Raw genomic sequence first — 17,965 nt, 5'->3', positions numbered from 1 at the left:
TTGGAGGGTGGGCTCGACAGCGCTGTATCCCCTGGAGCCCCTCTCCCAATCCCCCCTCTCACCAAGCTCCACCCCTCAAATCTCCATCTCAGCGTTGTCAACCCCCTCACACAGAGGTGTCAGCACAGCATGGAACACATCCACAAAATGCCCCCCCCACACACACACACCAAAGCCGCAGGTCGCAGCAAGCTGTGGGCCAGCTTGCCATGACCCGCTAGCTGCTGCCCCCTTCTCACACAACCTGCATCAGCAGCCGGCCACCTTCCTCTGGTGGAGCCAGGCGGGCCAAGGGGGACCTGGTAGGCCAGCAGAAGGCTCCTGGCCACCGATGCAGGTTGAGCTGGGGGGCGGCAGCAGCCAATAAACTGCTTCTAAGAGGCGGTAAGTGGGACCCCTCTGCAATAATAATAATAATAATAATAATAATAATAATAATAATAATAATAATAATAATAATAATAATAAACAAGAACAAGAACAAGAAGAAGAAGAAGAAGAAGAAGAAGAAGAAGAAGAAGAGTTTGGATTTATACCTCCCCCTTTCTCTCCTGCAGGAGACTCAAAGGGGCTGACAATCTCCTTGCCCTTCCTCCCTCACAACAAACACCCTGTGAGGTGGGTGGGGCTGAGAGAGCTCCGAGAAGCTGTGACTAGCCCAAGGTCACCCAGCTGGCGTGTGTGGGAGCGCCCAGGCTAATCTGAATCCCCCAGAGAAGCCTCCACAGCTCAGGCGGCAGAGCTGGGAATCAAACCCGGTTCCTCCAGATTATATACACGAGCTCTTAACCTCCTATGCCTTGGGCACCATTTTCTGCCAGTACGCCTCTGTCTTGGGGTCATCACTGAAAAAGCCCCATCTTGGGTCTTTTTTTACCACTGGTGGTACCACGAGAAAGGTTTCACCTGCTGATCTTTGGGCGTGGGCAGGTCGATATGGGAAAAGGCGTTCCTTCAGACACCTGGCAGAACCACTGGCTTCTAGAAATGCTGCATGATAATATAGGAAGAGAATTAGGACAATATCTATGTGGTGCCTGGAGATTTGAGAATTTGCGAAGGAAGGGACTTCAGCATGGCATGATGGCATGCAGTCCACCCTCCAAAGTGGCTGTTTGCTCCAAGGGGAACTGATCTGGGTCGTGTGGAGATCACCTGTAATAGTGCGAGGTCTACAAGTATGACCTGGGCCCTTTCCCCACTTACCCTTGTCGGAGGGTTGCTGCGGGCAATTCACAATTCCTGGCGCACACCCCGGCTTCCCCACGACCCCGCGCTCTGTGCGGGGTCATCAAAAGGCACCATATGAAAAGGCGCCAGGAATTGCATGCGCTGAGAGGGCGCGAGAGAGGCAGCGTCAGGGCGGCTGCATTCTCGCCGCCCCTGAAGTGGGGAGTGCAGCTGGACCCTGCGCTACTTTAGGAGAGCAGCGCGGGGCTTAAGGTAAGTGGGGAAAGGGCCCTGGAGGCCAACAGTTCTAAAAATAAACTTTTTGCCAAGGATTCCAACTGTGTTACGGTTTGCTGTTACCAAACCACACTAAAGAGAATGGGTTTCTGCAAGCATTGAATTGGTCTTGATGTGATAATCTTCACAAGCACTGGGGGGTTTTTTGGAGGGGGTTAGTTGTATAAAAATGGTGTCAAAATTGCACACAAATTTCTATCGGCTGCTGCAGTTTACAATCACCTATTGTGGCGCGTTGGTTGTATTGCAATTCCCTCCTGACACATATTTTATTGAGGTTTTAAAACACTGCTTGTTCGTCCTCTCCTTTTTCTTGGTATTTTTTTTTTGTTTCAATTAATCTGATTTTATTGAATAAGACTGTTGTCTTCTGGGGTTATTTTCATGGCTTTTATCTTTTCTTTGGTTTTTTTTTTTGCACTACTTGTGGGATGTTTCATCATTTATAGCCAAACCAGCTTTATTGTAAAATTAGTTTTATCCAGTTCTTTCCCTTTTTTCAGACAATTTTGGCGCTTGATTTGGTAACCATTTTCATAATCTAGTGTTGTGTGGCTCGCTGCTTTGAGTTGTTTTGATGCGGTCTGCTATACGGATGTGTGATTTCAAAGCTGCCGCAAGAGTCCGTTTAGATGTCGCCTATGATATCTTTTGATAAACAGATTAATTGGTCTAACCAGTTGTCATTTTCAATATGGATAATCATCTTATTTAATCTAGTTGGCAGATGCTTCCAAATAATTCTGCCAAGTTGTTTGCTTTTTTAAAAAAATTATCCCAGTTTAAATCACAAATTCCTTCTTCATGCATACTGACTGAGGTAAAGATAATTTGGGGGAAGGACATCCCAAACGCAACATATGTGAATGACGAAGGAATACTTTGAGCATTATTAACCGTGATTAAATTAGTGGCTTACTAAAAGTCCACAGTTAAGTATCAGTTAGTTTCTGAAGCTCGGAGATCAGCCGTTAACAATATATTAATTGGACTTAAGAGATTCAAGGAGGATTCTCGTGAAATTCTTCAATCCAATTTTGCCCCAGATTGTCTGTCATTGGTTTTCTAGCCTGTTTGGCCGTGGTCTAGTGGTTTTAGCTCCTAATGCTTCACTTGTATCTGTGAGCGAAATGTAGGAGCTAAAATGCCCCAACCACTCCAAACAGCCCAGAAAACCCACAACAACCAGTTTATTCCAGCCGTAAAGACTTTGACAATACATTTGCCTCCCAAACCTCTGGAGCACCAAGTGGCCCTTTCTTATTCCCAAAGTAGAATTGAAGCATGAGGAATTTTCCATCGTTCATGTTTTACTTCTGAATTGTGTACAGTGCTACGCAGGAGCAATGAGCAAGATGCCTACGTGCATGTAGAGACAGCATAGCAAAAGAGCTACGTATAAGGATTCCTTTTGTGTTGTTTTTGCCTGTGCGAGGAACACATGCACACAGAATCCCTTTGAAAAGTGTGTTCTCTCCCCCCCCCCCATCATAGCAGGGGATGCCTTCTGAAATTCTCCTTGTCTGAATTTCACCTTAGATTTTGCCCAGAAACGGACCTTATGCATTAGGAACACTCTATTGTTTTGTCCATGTTTTGGACAGAGGACTGCGCGTGATGAAACACTGCACCAAAATGAGTGTGATTATAGATATAGTTGCATCAACATACATTTTGTACAGTGTTTTACTGATGTGCCTATATGCTCTTACACATGGGTGAACGTCATAGAATCACAGAGTTGGAAGAGACCACAAGGGCCATCAAAGGTCCCTGCCATGCAGAAACACACCATCAAAGAACCCTTGCGTAGAACACACACACACACAAATCTCCTTGGTACAATTGCTCCTATAACCACAACAGGATTGTTCTTTGCCTCTGCGTTTTGCCAATGGGCTAATGCACACCAGTGATAAGGGGCAGAAAAGTGATGTACTCGTGGAGTGGAGCATTTTTGCAAACTGCACATGCTCAGGTCTCTGAATGCAATTCAGAAATTTTCAAGCAAAGCAAAAGTGGTTTTCTAATGCATCATTTCCATTTCAAAAAAGCAACACTCCATCTTTGGAAGGGAAAGGGCAAGATATAAATCCAATAAAATAAAAATAAAACAAATAACTAAATTCCTACTCACAACATCCAGGGAAAGATTCAGATGGGAAGAATGGCTGTTTTCCAGCTTTTGAGAGTTTCAAAACTGGAATCTTGTGTACTGGAAACACGGGAGGAAACAGACTCTAGTCCACAAAAACATGATATTTTGGGATCTAATTAGAGATAAGTTAAAGGGATAGCATTTGGAACAGGCCAGAGAAATGGAATAGCCTTGGATAGCTCATCATAGACCTTTCGAATCCTGAGTTACAAATAAATTATGTAGAACCTTCAGATGGAACCATTCTTTGGGTTACTCAAATGGGTTAGTTCTTAGGTCATGTGTTCTGTAGTTATGCTACAGATAAAGAAAGTCGCCATCTCGGTTTACTATTGTCTTTATATAGGTTGCCCCCCTATATGAATATGGTCTATAGTTTAATGTTGTGTTTATAATGCTATGTTTTATTGCTACTATGATGTTACATTATGATGTTATATTTATGAAGTTATGGACCCTCAAAGGGGCAGCCTCTATCTTCTATTGGCTCCCATTGGAAACAATGAGGATGGGGCACCCCTTTTGGGAGTCCATTAACTTTGGCCCCCTGAACCAAATTTCACCCAACTTGGGGGGTGTCATTGGGACTATCTCCTGAAGATACCCTGAAATTTTGGTGCCAATATCTCTACAAATACGCCCCCTGCAGGCCAAAATGTGAAAAAAGACCAAAAAATAAAAACACATTCGAGAATCTCGGATGTTACTGCAAGTTCGGATCGCGCAGAGTTTGGAGGGGGCGGGCTCGGGTCCTTGGCCCTCTAAGCACCTCCGAACCAGCTCAACTCGGCCTGATCCACAGATCGGGCCGAGCCAAGCCGAACTGCCAAGCCTTGCTGCCTGTACTCCACCTCTTGTCAGTCCTGCTGCGTCCTCAGATGGATCTTTGTGGGGTGGCAGGACTAGCAGTCAGGGGTGCACACGCACCTGGCCAACCCATTGACCGCGTCACTCTCCCTTAGATGCTGCCACTGCCCGCCACTGCATTCAATAATTCAAAGCAGCCATTTAAGAAGAGCAGAAGAAGAGTTTGGATTTATATCCCCCCTTTCTCTCCTATAGAAGACTCAAAGGGGCTGACAATCTCCTTGCCCTCCCCCCCTCACAACAAACACCCTGTGAGGTAGGTGGGGCTGAGAGAGCTCAGAAGAACTGTGACTAGCCCAAGGTCACCCAGCTGGCATATGTGGGAGTGCACAGGCTAATCTGAATTCCCCAGATAAGCCTCCACAGCTCAGGCGGCAGAGCTGGGAATCAAACCCGGTTCCTCCAGATTAGATACATGAGCTCTTAACCTCCTACGCCACTGCTGCTCCCATCAGTGGGGCCAAACCCAGCATGGTGTAGTGGTGAAAGCGTTGGTCAAGGACCCGGGACACCCAGGTTCAAATTTTCACACTGCCGTGGAAACTTGCTGAGTGACTTTGGGCTGGTCGCACTCAGCCTCCACCCCAGCAAGTGTTTGGATGGGGGACTTGCAAGGAATACCAGGGGCCTGATGCAGAGGCAGGCAATGGTGAAGTACCTCTGAACATCTCTTGCCATGAAAACCCCACCAGGGGTCCCCATAAGTCAGAAGTGACTTGAAAGCAAAAGGAAAAAAAACTTAGAAGATATGTCCATCTTCACCTGAGATGTGGGGATCCTCTGGAATTACAGCTCATCCCTATAGACTACAGTGACCTATAGACTATAGACTGGAGCATAGGTGTCCAACTCGCGGCCCTCCAGATGTTATGGACTACAGTTCCCATCATCCCCGGCCAGCATCATGCTGGCAGGGGATGATGGGAAGATTTATATCCCCCCAAGGTTAGGCAGCAGAGCGGGGAATCAAACCCGGTTCCTCCAGATTAGATACATGAGCTCTTAACCTCCTATGCCATTGCTGCTCCTGAAAGATGAACTTTCAAAACATAATTGTCTGATGATGATGATGATGATGAGTTGGATTTATAACCCCCCTTTCTCTCCTAAAGGAGACTCAAAGGGGCTGACAATCTTCTTTCCCTTCCCCCCTCACAACAAACCCCCTGTGAGGGGGGGGGGAGGTAGGGAGGTAGGGCTGATAGAGCTCAGAAGAACTGTGACTAGCCCAAGGTCACCCAGCTGGCATGTGTAGGAGTGCACAGGCTAATCTAGTTCCCCAGATAAGCCTCCACAGCTCAAGCGGCAGAGCGGGAAATCAAACCTGGTTCCGCCAGATTAGAGTACACCTGCTCTTAGCCACTGCGCCACTGCGTATCATGCTTTTCTCTGTCACAAGGAGTCAGTCTCAAAGTGGCTTACAAGCTCCTTCTCCTCCAGTCCCCAAGACAGACACCTTGTAAGGTGGGTGGGGGCTGAAAGAGTTCAGAGAGAACTGTGACTGGCCCTGCCCAAGCAGGTTTAATGTGCAGGTGTGGGGAATCAAACCTGGTTCTCTAGAGTCTGCCACTCTTAACCGCTACACCATGCTGGCTTTCAGTGCTCCTCCCTATGAAGCCTAATCGGTGATTTTGGGCTTGTCACAATTCTTCAGGACTCTCTCAGGAGCAGCAGTGGCGTAGGAGGTTAAGAGCTCGTGTATCTAATCTGGAGGAACCGGGTTTGATTCCCCGCTCTGCTGCCTAAGCTGTGGAGGTTTATCTGGGGAATTCGGAGTAGCCTGTGCACTCCCACACACGCCAGCTGGGTGACCTTGGGCTAGTCACAGCTTCTCGGAGCTCTCTCAGCCCCACCTACCTCACAGGGTGTTTGTTGTGAGGGGGGAAGGGCAAGGAGATTGTCAGCCCCTTTGAGTCTCCTGCAGGAGAGAAAGGGCGGATATAAATCCAAACTATTCTTCTTCTTCTCAGCCCCACCTGCCTCACCAGGTGTCTGTTGTGGGGAAAGGAAGGAAAAGGAGTTTGCCACCCAACTGGAGTCTCCTTACAGTTGAGAAAAGCAGTATATAAATCCAAACAATTCTTATTCTCTTCTTGCTCCCTTCCCCCCACGCCCAACAGAGATGGACGGGGGCTCAGAGAGCTCAGAGAGAGCAGTGACCGGCCCGAGGTCCCCCATGCAGGCTTCATGTGTACCAGGGCGAAATTAAAACCCAACTCTCCATCGCTCATGTGGAGGAGTGGGGAATCGAACCCAGTTCTCCAGATTAGAGTCTTCCACTCTTAAGCGCCACACCACACTGGCTGTCTGAGATGTTAGCACTTCAAAATCTGCTTCATAGCTGCAGGTGTATGAAATGCTAGCCCAGTGATGGCGAACCTTTTCGAGACCGAGTGCCCAACTTGCAACCCAAAACACACTTATTTATCGCAAAGGGCCAACACGACAATTTAACCTGAATACTGAGGTTTTAGTTTAGAAAAAACGGTTGGCTCCGAGGCGTGCGTTACTCAGGAGTAAGCTTGGTGGTAGTCGGTGGCTTTGCTTTGAAGCAACCGTGCAACTCTTCCAATGGGTGAATCACAACCCTAGGAGGGTTTACTCAGAAGCAAGCCCCATTGCCAGAAACAGAGCTTACTCCCAGGTAAAGGATCACGCTTTTGTTTTTCGCATGAAAATCAGTGGGGTTTACCAGCGCTTAACAGGGTTACCTACACTGCTTCCCCAAAACTAGGTCTTAGGTTTAATGCTAATAATCGAGCCCAGCGGCCCAGGCCAGCCTAGATGTGTGTGTGGGGAGGGTGACTCTATTTGTGCGTGCCCACAGAGAGGGCTCTGCGTGCCACCTCTGGCACCCGTACCATAGGTTCGCCATCACTGTGCTAGGCCGCACGTGACACAGCACTTTAGGGTATAAGGATGCACATTGTTATGGATGCTCACTATAGACAAGGGGCATATTTCCGACATCGACATTGTCAGAACCATTCTGAGCAGGGCTACTTAGAACCCTACAGAGATCTATTCAGTGGGGCTTAATCCCACGAATGTGTTCCTAAGACTGCACAGTCCAGAAACCTGATCAAGGGAACCAGATTTCAGAGAATAACCGGTCCAGCAATACGTACTCATACATTTTTGACAAGGCAAAAATAAAGACAGGGGGAATTGAAGAAATTCAAAATGCATTTCTGTTCTGTTGAAGGCATCTGTTTGGGGCTTTTGTGGACCCTTTCCACACAAACCTTTTAAAACATTTTGAGGCAGGAAATAAAATGTTTCCTCCACAGAGTCCCACGTTGGTTTTTACCCCAAAACGTTTTATTTCCAGCCTCAAAATGTTTTAAATGAATCGCCTTTTAAAACGGTTCTCTGGCTGAAACGTTTTGAAAACACCTTCGGTTGCTGTGCGATCTATTTGCTATGTTTCCCACACTACTCTGCTTTCCTGAACATCCTCCGCGGTGCCATTTTCAGAGCACACCCAGTCCCGCCTCGCCTGTTCATTTGCAGTATTTCTCTGTTTGTTCTTTTATTTTTTGCAGGGGGGGAGGGGATCTCCAAAACATTGAGGAGACAAGGAGTAGGGAATGCTGCACGAGGCTGTGAAGCACGGAAGCATCGATTCAACGCAGATCCTTTTAAAAAGGGGGAAATCACGTCATGGTGACCAGGAATTGCTTTGAAGGTGTGAGTGCAGACACACATCATTGTAAAGGAGGGAATCGAAAACGTTTTGAAAAGTTTTGGGGGATTCGTGCAGAAAGAGCCATTGTCTTGCTTGGTCTTGGCTGCATCTCAGAAGAACATATCCATAACTTCGCTGAATCAGACTTAAAGTCCAGCATATTGATTTCCACCATAGCCAGCCAGATGTTCCAAGAAGGCCTACAAGCAGGATATTGGCCAACAACTTTCTCGGTTATTGCTCAACACCCAGCTGCTGGTAATCTAAGATAGTATGGAAGTTCCATTCAGCCATTATAGTTGATAGCAACTGACAGATCACATCTCCATGAACTGCCGAATCCATTTTTAAAGTCATTCAAACTATACTCTGGCCGTTTCCGCACGGCCACGATGGGGGTTGGGTCGGCGTACATTACGCTGATCCAAACCCTCCGGGACCGTTCGCACAGGCTGCACCGTCCCCCAAACGCCTCACCGTGTCCTCCGGCCTCCGGCACGTCACACAGGCCAGGGGACACGTCCCCCCTGCCCTGCGTAACAGCTCGGAAGTCGCAGGGCGGGGGGCGTGTCCCCTGGCCTGTGCGACGCGCCGGAGGCCGGAGGACACAGTGAGGCGTTTGGGAAAGGGGAGGGGGAATGGTGCCTTCCAGCCGCTGCCGTTTGCACGGCGAGTGGCGAAGCGGCTATTTGCAAAACTACCTGCGGCTGGGGAAGGCGAGGAATTAGGAGAGGAAACAGGGGCTTGCAGCTGCGCCCCCCATGCGAACAGCTCCCTGGGGACGTTTTTTTGCCGTCCCTAGGGCGCTGTTTATGGCCCGTGTGGAAAGAACCTCTGTTTCACATAAAGATGTTAGTAGATCGTATATTCCTCCACTTCCACCAAAGAACAAAGCATGCCAGACCTTCTTTGTTGTAGGATGCTCTGCCTGGCCTAGCCCTGTTTCCCCAATCTGTTTGAAAGTTTGAAAGTAAAATATATTTTGGCATAAATGCTTTTGTATCAAAGGGTCATGATCAATAATGAGCGAAATAATGGTTTTGACAAAGGCAGTGTGTAAAAATGAAGGATAATTCTCATATTTGCTCGGGACTATATTCCAGTGTGGAAACATACAATTTTCTCAACTGCTGCACCTCAACTGCCCTAACGGACATCTTTATGTGAAACAAAGTATAGCAACCATGACTACATCCTGTGGCTGTCAGCTCCACCAATTAATGATTCATTCTACGACGGAAGATTTTTTTTGGCCCGCCCTTAATACTCTAGCAACTTCTTTGAACCTCAGTGACCATTTATGTCCTCCTGGTTCTTGATCCCACATTCTGCAGCATATGTTGTGTGTGTGTGTGTGTTTCATACTTACAAATTCCAGACAAGCAACCACAACATTGAGCCTTCAAGATTCCAGGTTCCAGAGAATGACACAAATGGAATCAGAGTTCCCACATATTAACGTCTCTACCGGACTCTCCACTATATTTCACACTATGGTTTTTTCCAAACACATTCTGCGAAGCAAGCCAGGAGAGATGGAATCTGTCATTCCGAGGAAAAGGCAAACACTGATTGGGCCAGTGTGGAAACTTGACACTCATCAACTAACTCTTTAGATCTTGGCCTGACATTGATTGCAATACCTCTTTCTTTATAAAAGAGATCTTCTCTTCTCTCAGATTCCATCTGCTGATCAATCACTTTTGAGCCCACCCCCCTTTTGTTTTGGTGGATACCTTTTTTAAAAAAAAAATCAGGGGGTACCGGAATGCCTTCTTTCATGACCATCCAATGAAAAGCCGTGATCAGTTTACAAGCTCCCTTTTGTCTGCATTAGGCGCTTGTGCCAGCCAAGAAGACAAAATAAGAACCCAACCAGCTAAGCTTGACGAATTTTCGACCAGCCTGCTGAATTTTCAACTTGCAACAACCAGCATTTTTCTCCATGTTGGGATCACATCCTAGTTAAAAACACAGTAGACGGTTGGCCGGCAGAAATGAGCTTCATACAGTGTATTGTCGAAGGCTTTCACAACCGGAATCACTGGGGTGTTGTGTCGTTTCCGGACTGTATGGCTGTGTTCTAGCATGGTAGCATTTTCTCCTGATGTTTCGCCTGCATCTTCTGAAGGATCCTCTGAAGATGCCAGCCACAGATGCAGGCGACACGTCAGGAGAAAATGCTACTAGAGCATGGCCATACAGCCCGGAAACCACACAACACCCCAGAGCTTTACACAGTTAGTAATTATTGGTGGGGTTGAGGAAGGTGTGGGGTGAGTGTGTGTTTCAAGTATACAAGAACACCTGTTTTTTAAAATTAATTAACAAATCAACTGCATTTTGCCCTGCCTTTCTCCTAATGAATCAACTTACATAATTCTCTCCTCCATCTTATCCTCACAACAACCCTGTAAGGTAGGGAAGCCTGCAGGGGTGTGACATACTGGAGGGTTTGCATAACCTTTTGCAATCTTTAGCCAAGATTTGTCAAGGTATTTTCATTTGTGATATGGGCTGCCAGGATGGTGTAGTTATCAGACTATGACCCAAAAGACCTGTGTTCAAATCCACGCTCTGCCATAAAGCTTACTGGGGGACCTTGGGCCATCTGTCTTTCTCTCTCTCAGCACAGAGGTATCCTGAGGATAAAACACTCATGTACACCACTCTGAACCCTAGACCAGGGGTGTCCAACTCTGGCACTTCAGATGTCCATGGACTACAATTCCATCAGCCCCTGCTGGCATGGGCAATTGGCTGATGGGAGTTGTAGTCCATGGACATCTGAAGTGCCAGAGTTGGACACCCCGCGTCTAGGGTTCATAAACCCCACTTTAGTCCTTCTCTAAAGTCTGAGGCTAAGAGGCAGGGCAATTTATCTGGCCACAGTCCAACAACAAACCCTAGTTAAAATGGACAAAATCCAACAGTATCGTGGCAGCCATGTACGGTTTTCAAGGCAAGAGGCATTGAGAGGTGGTTTGTCATTGCCTGCCTCTGTATAGAGGCCCTGCAGTGTCTTGGTGGTTTCCCATCCAAATACTGACCAGGGCCAACCCGGCTTATCTTCTGAGATATGACAAGATCAGGTTAGTCTGGGCTATCCAGGTCAGAACTCTTACATAGTTCTAATTCATGTCCACGGAGTTTTCATACGAGAATTTCTCTCTGTTTTACATCTCTACCCATACATTTCTTTCTTGCAATACTAGTTTTAACGATGCCCGCCGGTAACCTCGCGTCATGACTGGGCTACCTCTGACCGTGGATTGCGGGAACCCGCAGGGCAATAATTTTGTTGTTTTGAAGGTGCTCCAGGGGTCATGGTTTCATGGCCTGTCTCCCATTTCTGTCAAAGTGTGGGTTGCATTCTTTTGCGTTTCCCCTCTGTCGGCGAGCAGGATTCTGAATCCACATCCCACCTTTCTGAAATCATTCCCTAATTAGAAAGCGAAAGCCCCATTAAAAAAAAAATCTGAACCATTGCTGGGCCTTTGTGGCCGACCCGTTTCCGCAGATACGCCTCCCATCCTAACCCCGTAATTCAGATCAAAGTCGTCCTGCTTCAGAAGGGAGAGACCGATTCCAAAATTCATGCTCCATCTTTTGAGAGCACGAAGGGGTTCACTGAATTCATTCCACACAAACAGCTGGTTTATCGAGCCTTCCAGATTCCCTCCTCCAGTTACTTTCCTATTCAGGATGCTCAACTTCACAACTGCCCTGGAATTTTTATTTATTTCTCTTCTGGTTTTAAGTGCTTAAGCTCAGAGATTGAAAGGGAAGATGTCGCAAAGGCAAGCAATCTCTAGGGGGGATTTGTTTTCTTTTTTAATTTATTTCTTAAATACACTTTTGGTCCTTCAGTTTGTTAAGCGGCAAGGGAAGGCCTTAGCGTGTCGGAATCAACTGATCAAGCAGATAGTAGATCCACAAGATCTTCACTCTCTGGTGGAAGACACAAGAAAGTACCTGGAAGAGGTACAGAGTTGATGATTGTACTATTGAAGAAAAGTACCTTATTGGATAAATATCAGGATGAATATGGGCTGATTTTCTGACTTCAGCCAGTCAAAATCAGTCAGCTATCAGTTTGCCATGGGTTTCCACCTATACACTGCATCTTTTTGGTGGCAAATTTGGAAATTATTTAGAAAGCGTCCAAGCCAGACCTACCCACAATCCTACTCAACTCTATTCAGTGGGGCTTACTCCAGAAAAAAAAATGTTTTTTGGGTTCCACCATTAAATGGTAGGAGGCCAAAGCGCAACTTCTGGCCTTTCAGAATAACATCTTCTCTTTCCAGATGCATTTCCAGCTTTGAAAAAAGGCAATATCCACTTAGAAAAAACCCACATCCCTCACCGGGAATTTGAGGGGAATTCATTTGGTATACAGCTGTACATAACTCATTGTTGCAACAAATAAATAAATTACCTGTGGGATGATATATGCATCTAAGTCACTTTGGCGCATGGTGGGGAAATGGGTCACCACGGCAACAAGTACACAACTTATCACTGTACGTGTTTAAAGAACATTATCTGCTCAGTAAGTTGCTTCAGGGGTTAGTGGAGAAGCAAATCACTGGTGCAACAAGCCAATTATCACGTAAACTACAAAACATTTGATTCCCCACTCAGCAATAAAGCCCAGTCATTACAATTAGTGGAAGAGAAGCAATTCTACAACTAAGGAATTAATTGTCAATTTTTAAAACAACAACGACAACAACAACCTCTGTTACCTGCTTGGTAAAAAATGTCACTTGGATCGGTGATGGAGAAACAATTCATCAATGCAAGAAGTCAGTAGCTCTATCTGTCTGTCTGTCTGTCTGTCTAATCTGCTTCTGTTACCTGCACGGACCCAACTTGTCCCGGGCAGAAGGTTATTTAGCTCTGTGCAGGGGGGCCCCCCGGAAGGCCGACGGTCCTTTCCACGCTGCAATCTCGTGGCTCGGCCGCCAAACTTCTCAGCAGTTGCCTTTATTTCTCACGGACCCAACTTTGCTTAAAGCCCAAGAGATTCTTTATTTAGAATCAGATGCAGATGTCTACGGGCCCTGCAGATTGGAAATGAGTCCACGGGATTAAGACGAGGTTATTAATTGGTGGCCTCCCCCTTTAAGAATGATTGACAGTCACTCGCCGGAGAAGTAATTGCTCTAAGTGTCCACCCAGCAGAAGGACCAGAGTGGGGTGGGGTTGGGGATGGGGTGGTGGTGGAAAGGCTGTCTAATGATGGGCCAAGAAAGATCCCCCCCACTATGATTGTCTTCCACACAAAAGAATCGTGCTGTAGTTTTCCTTTGTAATCCCCTCATTACAGAAGAGGGAAAGAATTAGAGAGAGAGAGAGACAGAGAGAGACAGAGAGAGAGAGTAGGAAGGACGAGAAAGGACTGGCCAAGACAACTCTGGTAGGGGGTACAAAACAATACAATGGCTTTTGTGTTGTGCACAAGGTTGAAGGGACAGCAAGGAAACGTTGGTGGGACCCGGAGGCGGATGGGCTGCTAGCCTCTGCCCTGAGCTGAAAAATCTCACGAAAAGGGCACGTATTGTTGTAGTACAGGCCAGAAGACCCCGACTGCGTTGGGCTCCAGAAATGTTGGGTGTCTTGGGTAAGAATTTGAAGTGAACTGGGGAAAATGGGTATCCTGTTGCAGTGCTTCCTGACATAACAGGAACACAAGAAGCTGCCAGTTGAGTCACACCACTGATGATTCCCTACTCTGACTGGCAGCCAGGATCGAAAGGAGAGAGAGGCCTTTCCCAGTGTCTGCAGCCTGAGATTTGGGCAAAGATTGAATCCAGGACCTTTGTTAGATCTCGAACCTTGAGGCAATAAACAGACTGTGTATTGGTTGTGGTGGGTTTTCCGGGCTGCGTGGCTGTGGTCTGGTAGGTTTTGTTCCTCACGTTTCGCCTGCATCTGTGGCTGGCATTTTCCGAGGTGTGTCACAGAGAGAAGTCTGTTTTGGGCTGTGAAGCCTGGCTGTATTTTGTCTGTGGGATCTCTAAACAGAAAGTTCGACCCTATGGCTGTAGGACACTCAGGGACATTGTGAGAGTGGCCTTCCAAGGATTGATAGATTCTTAATGCATCTCATCTGGGTCTACTCTGGGTGGCTGAGACATTTTCTGATGGTGGTGGGTAGATGGGAGACTTAAAATGGCACCAGCCATATGCCTCTTTGGGCTTGTGGCATTTTGATGCAGGCAGGTGGCAGGTGGAGACCTACCTACATCAAAATGTATGGTTAAAAAGTCTAAAGAGGCAACCTCCCTTGAATTCACGTAGCTGCTGGGTAAGATGAACCTTGTAAAGTGGCTCAACAGCCTTGGACAGGTGACCAGGTGGGATGGACGCCCAGATGGGATAGGAGTATTCTAAAGCTCCATGGTTTCTAGTATCTCAACCATCTGTTTCTTTTGCCTGTGCTGTGGCTGAAACTGGGCAAATGTGGTTTTCGGATGAGAACTGGGTGACATCCAACTTTGGCGGGAACTGATGTGGTGCTCGTAATAAAGGCTGTTCGAACGTGGGAGGGTGGGTTCCCGCATTGGCATGTGAGTGGCCAGAATAAACTCAAGAGAGCAAAGAAAAATTCCTTTGATGGGGACTTTACTGGTTCCTTACAGTCAATCCTTGAGTTCACCCAGCTTAGCATAGTCTTCTTTGTCTGGCAACAGTTCTACAGGGAACTGAGTTCGAACTGGGTACTTTCTGCATGAACCGGTCGAAGTTCTGCAGCTCTAAGGCGTTCTCTTCTAAAAGCAACACCAGCCAGGTGGTGGCCTCCCCTTTGAGCAGTGTCCTGACCTCGTAGGCTCGCATGACATCAGTCTTGAACTCGCCCCCCATCATTTGCATGTAGAAATGCAGGAGTTTCTCAGGATCCCCATTGAAGGTGGCTTTCACCTCCTCCTTCTTCCTCTGACGCCCTGCCTGGCCAGCCGGCGCTTGGGGGATGAGGGGAGCCTGGGCCCCGGCTCCAGCTTCAGGCACCACGGATTGCTGGATGGCTGCTCCGGCACCCCTGGCCACCTGGGCTCCTACCTGCAAGCCCTCCAGTTGCTGCTGTATAGGACGGAGATCCTTCTGCATCTCCCCTTGGCTCCATCGGAGGCCCACCATCTCTCTCCCACGGCCTTTCTCGACATACCGTGGGTTCCACTGCTTGAACTCCAGCATCTCCCCACCCCCCACTTCGACCTCCTCCACTCCACTCTGGAATAGCCCCAAGCCATGAGGCCTGGTCGGAAGGGGTGGGGTCAATCCAGGGGCGTAACGAGGCAAACTGTAGCCCTGGGCAAAACCTGAGTTGGATGCCCCCCCCCCATGGTCGGCCACTTCACCACGGCCAATTTTTTTTTTTGCACCAGGACATTGGTGCGTGCATTGGTGGAGGGCATTGGTGCGTGCAGGGAGGGCATTTTTGGATGTATCAGCACCAAAATGTCAGGTATCATCTGGAAACTGTCCTAATGGGACCCCCCCCCCAAGTTTGGTGCAGTTTGGTTTAGGGGGTCCAAAGTTATGGACCCTCAAAGGGGGGACCCCATCCCACATTCTTTGCTAAGGAGATGGGGGCTACCCTTTTGAGGGTCCATAACTTTCAACCCCCTGAACCAAACTGCACCAAACCTGGGGGGTGCCATCATGACAGTCTCCAGATGATACCCTGAAAATTTGGTGCTGATACGTCCAGGAATGCCCTCCCTGCAAGAACATCCCGAAATTTGCCCAAGAATCTTTGTTCTGCATTGAGTTGTCTGCATTGCTGTCAATGGGGGTTGCAGGCTGGGGGGGGGGCACATTTCTCAAAACTTTCAGGGTCTCATCAGGAGACTGCCCTAGTGATACATCCACTCCCAGCGGAACTATCTTGATGGGGCCTCTTCCACGTGTGTGGCCCCGGTAGCTGCCTGGGGTACCATTGGGGGCCCCCACTCCAAAGCCCTTGTGGACATCCCTGGCAGGGTGCTCGCCTGCAGCTTGGGCTCCAGTGCTGCTGTCTGAACCACTGCCGGTAGCTTCTGCGCACACGTCCCCATCCACGGTAATAGGAATGGAAGTAGGTGCAGGAGTCCAGGGGAACGGCCTGAAAGTTGGATCTCGAACCTTAAGCCAATTAACGGACTCTGTGTGGCTGGTCAGAAGCATTTATTGAGACGCGTCAGAGCACCAAAGCTTGGCAAAGCCGGTTCTGCCGAATGGGGATTTTGCCACCCCCTTGATCCCTCTTGCAAATCCCCCCTCCCAAGAAATGGTGAGAAACAGTCCCCGGAGCTGAGGCATCCCAAGGTCGGCGGCAGATAGTCAGAGAAAACCACCTGGCTTCCTGCCCCCACGAGATAATGAATACAACTCCCTTTCTCATGGGACCAGGGTGTCAGGGGAAAGCCTAGTTACCTACAAAACATGTGAAGCCATAAAGTAAAGATCAAGGAAATAATGCCCCAGATGGCAGTGGTTACGTATAGCAGGCTGATTACATATATCTTTTAGCAGCATCTGGTTTGTAGCCAGTGGTGCCGCACCAAGGGAGCGGGGGATGCGTGATACACTTGGTGCGTGCCGTTACGGGGGTGTGGTAGGGGCATTCCAGGGCGGGCAGGGGCAGGGCAGGGTACACACAGTTCCCCTTCATTCCGGCCCTGTTTGTAGCGTCTAAGCCAGCCTTTCTCAACCAGAGTACCGTGGTACCCTGGGGTGCCGTGAGCATGTCCCAGGGGTACCGCGGCAACACTACCGCCCTTCCCCCCTCATTTTTGTGGTGTCTCCCACCGGCGCCAGCAAGGACATGGAGCTGGCCCATGGGGCAGGGCCTGCCACAAGGTCAGCAGCCACCCCCCCCCCACAGTGCCTCCCTTCACCCTGGGAGGGGAAGGTGGAGGGTGGCGGCAGGGGTACCGTGAGATATGAAGAGTGAGGTCAAGGGTACCCTGACCTCGAAAAGGTTGGGAAACACTGGTCTAAGCAGTTACAGTGAGGTAGGAATGCATCGCAATCACCTAGATACAATCCCCCTGACATACAGCCCTATTGATTCAATGCATCCAGCAAACTTCTTTCCGATAATGGCCAGCAAGATGCTGCACTCTCTGGTGTTCAAAGATAACCTCCCCCTGTATTAGGAGGGTTCACTTTCAGGTTTCCCTTTATGTCTGGCTAAAAGCTTTTGATTGGCTTCTCTGCAACATCCAAAGAGCCTTGCTAGATCAGACCCAATATCTAGTCCAATGTCTTGTTTCCCATTGTGGCCTGAAGGAGGCCCATAAGGAAAGCATGAAAGCTACCATTTCCTTCTGTTTTTGTTCCCCAGTACTCAGAGATAGACTGCCTCTGAACATGAAGGTTCCATGTTCACTATGGTCACTAATAAACTTGTTCTCCGTAAGAAGAACCCCGGGGTTGGATCAGGCTAAAGGTCCCTCTGATATGGAATTTTGTTTCCCACTGTGACCAGACTGCTACTCCTACAAAGACCACAAGCAGGGAATAAAAGCACCTTCCCCAATGCCCCCCAAATTTCAAATTCAGAGATAGACTTCCACTGAACCTGGAGGTTCTACCCTGTTTCCCCAAATATAAGACATCCCTGGAAAATAAGACGTAGTAGAGGTTTTGCTGAAGTGTGAAATATAAGGCATCCCCCAAAAGTAAGACGTAGCAAAGTTTTTGTTTGGAAGCATGCCCGACGGACAGAACACAGAAAAATAAGACATCCCCTGAAAATAAGACATAGCACATCTTTGGGAGCAAAAATTAAT

At 48.1% G+C, this 17,965-nt stretch overlaps 1 protein-coding gene across 5 annotated transcripts in view; it reads right to left on the bottom strand.

Annotated features, from left to right (window-relative positions):
• Nucleotides 1-13,261, bottom strand: part of LOC125433846 (retinal homeobox protein Rx1) — a 32,908-nt gene extending 19,647 nt beyond the window's left edge. For 2 of the 5 annotated variants that reach the window (XM_048498752.1, XM_048498750.1), the window contains exon 1: nt 12,932-13,261. Coding sequence is in view for 1 of the 5 variants with exons in the window: in XM_048498750.1 (XP_048354707.1) it covers nt 12,932-12,980 (49 nt within the window). In the remaining 4 variants the exon portion in view is untranslated. Of the gene's footprint in view, nt 1-3,604; nt 3,716-11,439; nt 11,574-12,931 lie in introns of those variants that run through there. The other 3 variants (XM_048498751.1, XM_048498755.1, XM_048498753.1) reach the window with 3 other exon arrangements.
• Between the last annotated feature and the right edge of the window lie 4,704 nt (nt 13,262-17,965).

The sequence above is a fragment of the Sphaerodactylus townsendi genome, linkage group LG05 (assembly GCF_021028975.2).
Source record: "Sphaerodactylus townsendi isolate TG3544 linkage group LG05, MPM_Stown_v2.3, whole genome shotgun sequence".
In the NCBI taxonomy this organism is placed as follows: Eukaryota; Metazoa; Chordata; class Lepidosauria; order Squamata; family Sphaerodactylidae; genus Sphaerodactylus; species Sphaerodactylus townsendi.
Note: the sequence above shows the minus strand (reverse complement) of the source record. Positions and strands in the feature narration are given on the sequence as shown.